We start from the raw sequence: 2,281 nt of genomic DNA, 5'->3' as shown, positions 1-2,281 counted from the left end.
CACCACGCCCGGCTAGTTTTTTGTATTTTTAGTAGAGACGGGGTTTCACCATGTTAGCCAGGATGGTCTCGATCTCCTGACCTTGTGATCCACCCGCCTCGGCTTCCCAAAGTGCTGGGATTACAGGCTTGAGCCACCGCGCCTGGCCGGCCTGGATGATTTCTTATTGCTCATTAACATCATTTTCTTTCAGATTGAAGAACTCTTTTTAGCATTTCTTATAGGATAGGTCTTGTGTTGATGAAATCCTTCAGCTTTTGCTTGTCCAGGAAAGTCTTTACCTCTCCTTCATGTTTGAAGGATATTTTCATCAGATAAAGTAATACTATTCTAGGGTAAAAGTTTTTTTTCCTTCAGCATTTTAAATATTGTCATGCCACTCTCTCCTGACCTGTAAGATTTCCATCGAAAAGTCTGCAGCCAGACCTATTGGAGCTCCATCATATGTTATTTGTTTATTTTCTCTTGCTGGTTTTAGAATCCTTTCTTTATCCTTGACCTTTGGGAGTCTGAATATTAAATGCCTTAAAGTAGTCTTCTTTGAGTTAAACCTGCTTGGTATTCTATAACCTTCTTATACTTGAATATTGATATCTTTCTCTAGGTTTGGAAAGTTCTCTATTATTATTCCTTTGAATGAACCCCACCTCTCTCTCCACCCCTCTTTAAAGCCAATAACTCTTAGATTTGCCCTTTTGAGGCTATTTTCTAGCTCTTGTAGGCATGTGTCATTTTTTTTTATTCTTTTTTCTTTTGTCTCCCCTGACTGTGTATTTTCTTTTCTTTTTTTTTTTTTCTTTTTGAGGGTCCAGAAAGCAAGTTTATTTGGTGAATGCTGATGGCAAACATCATCCAAGGGAGACAAGATGGGAAAGGTGCTGAGACAAGAGAGCCTAGGGAAACTTCAGGGTAGATACAAAATTCACACAGGGAAAGGCACAGACTCTGGGGAGACTGGGAAGGTCCTCAGCCATTCAGTACCATGTGGACGAGCTCTTCCTAGTTGATACAACCATTGCTGTCCTCATGCCCTGCCACCAGCATCTCTACTTCTTCCTCTGTCATCTTCTCACCCAGTGTGACAAGAACATGCCGGATTTCAGCACCCATGACGGTGCCATTTCCTTCCTTGTCAGACACCCAAAGTCCTTCAACATAATCCTCATAGGTGCCCTGGTCCTTGTTCTTGGCCACTGTCTGCAGCATGGGCAGAAAGTGCTCAAAGTCCAGCACCTTCACATTCATCTCATCACTCTTGGGATTCCCCAGGACCTTGAGCACCTTGGTGTTGGTAGGGTTCTGGCCCAGGGCCCTCATCACCTCCCCACACTGGCTGTACAGGATCTTGCCATCACCTGTTCGGTCAAACAGCTGGAAGGTCTCCTTGAACTCTGTGGTCTGGTCTTCGGTGAAGTCACACATCTTGACTGCTCAGCTCTGCAGGACCTTTTTGACTGTGTATTTTCGAACAGCCTATCTTCAAGTTCACTAATTCTTCTGCTTGATCAATTCTGCTATTAAAATACTCTGATAAGTTTTTCAGTATGTCAAATGCATTTTTTTGACTTTAGGATTTCTGCTCAATTCTTTTTAATTATTTCTATTTCTTTGTTAAATTTATCTAATGGATTCTGAGTTCCTTCTCTGTGTTATCTTGAATTTCTTCGAGTTTCTTCAAGACAGCTATTTTGAATTCTCTGTCTGAAAGGTCAAATTTCTCTCTCTCTCTGGGATTAGTCCCTGATGTCGATTTCCCTGGATGGTCTTGATTCCTGCGGATGTTTGTCAGTGTCTGGACATTGAAGAGCTAGGTATTTATTATATCCTTCATAATCTGGGCTTGTTTGTACCTGTCCTTTTTGGGAAGGCTTTCCAGGTATTTGAAGAGACTTGAGTGTTGTGACTTAAGTTTTTGGTCATTAGTGGGCCATTAGTGGGTAACCCACAATGTAACCCAGTAACGCCATAGTTCTTGCAGACTCACAGAGGTACCACCTTGGTTACCTTGAATAAGGCCTGGAAGAAGTCTGGATTATCAGGCAGAGACTCTTGTTCTTTGCTCATATATTATATTCCTTCTTTTCTTTTCTTTTCCTTTTTTCCTCCCCTTCCTCCCTTCCTCCCTTCCTCCCTTCCTCTCTTTCTCTCTTCTCTCTTTCTTTCTTTTCTCACAGGGTCTCACTCTGTCACCCAGGGTGGAATACAGTGGTGCAATCTGGGCTCACTGCAACCTGCGCCTCCTGGGTTCAAGCAATTCTTATGCCTCAGCCTCCCGAGTAGC

The 2,281-nt window shown here is 42.7% G+C and overlaps 1 protein-coding gene across 1 annotated transcript; it reads right to left on the bottom strand.

Annotated features, from left to right (window-relative positions):
• Window positions 1-804: 804 nt before the first annotated feature.
• On the bottom strand, window positions 805-1,447 carry LOC105553998 (myosin light polypeptide 6-like). The gene has a single exon (XM_012000219.1). The coding sequence runs from the start codon at window positions 1,420-1,422 to the stop codon at window positions 1,000-1,002; it is 423 nt and encodes a 140-aa protein (XP_011855609.1). The 5' UTR covers window positions 1,423-1,447; the 3' UTR covers window positions 805-999.
• Window positions 1,448-2,281: the final 834 nt, after the last annotated feature.

Source organism: Mandrillus leucophaeus, unplaced genomic scaffold, assembly GCF_000951045.1.
Source record: "Mandrillus leucophaeus isolate KB7577 unplaced genomic scaffold, Mleu.le_1.0 Scaffold622, whole genome shotgun sequence".
NCBI lineage: Eukaryota > Metazoa > Chordata > Mammalia > Primates > Cercopithecidae > Mandrillus > Mandrillus leucophaeus.
Note: the sequence above shows the minus strand (reverse complement) of the source record. Positions and strands in the feature narration are given on the sequence as shown.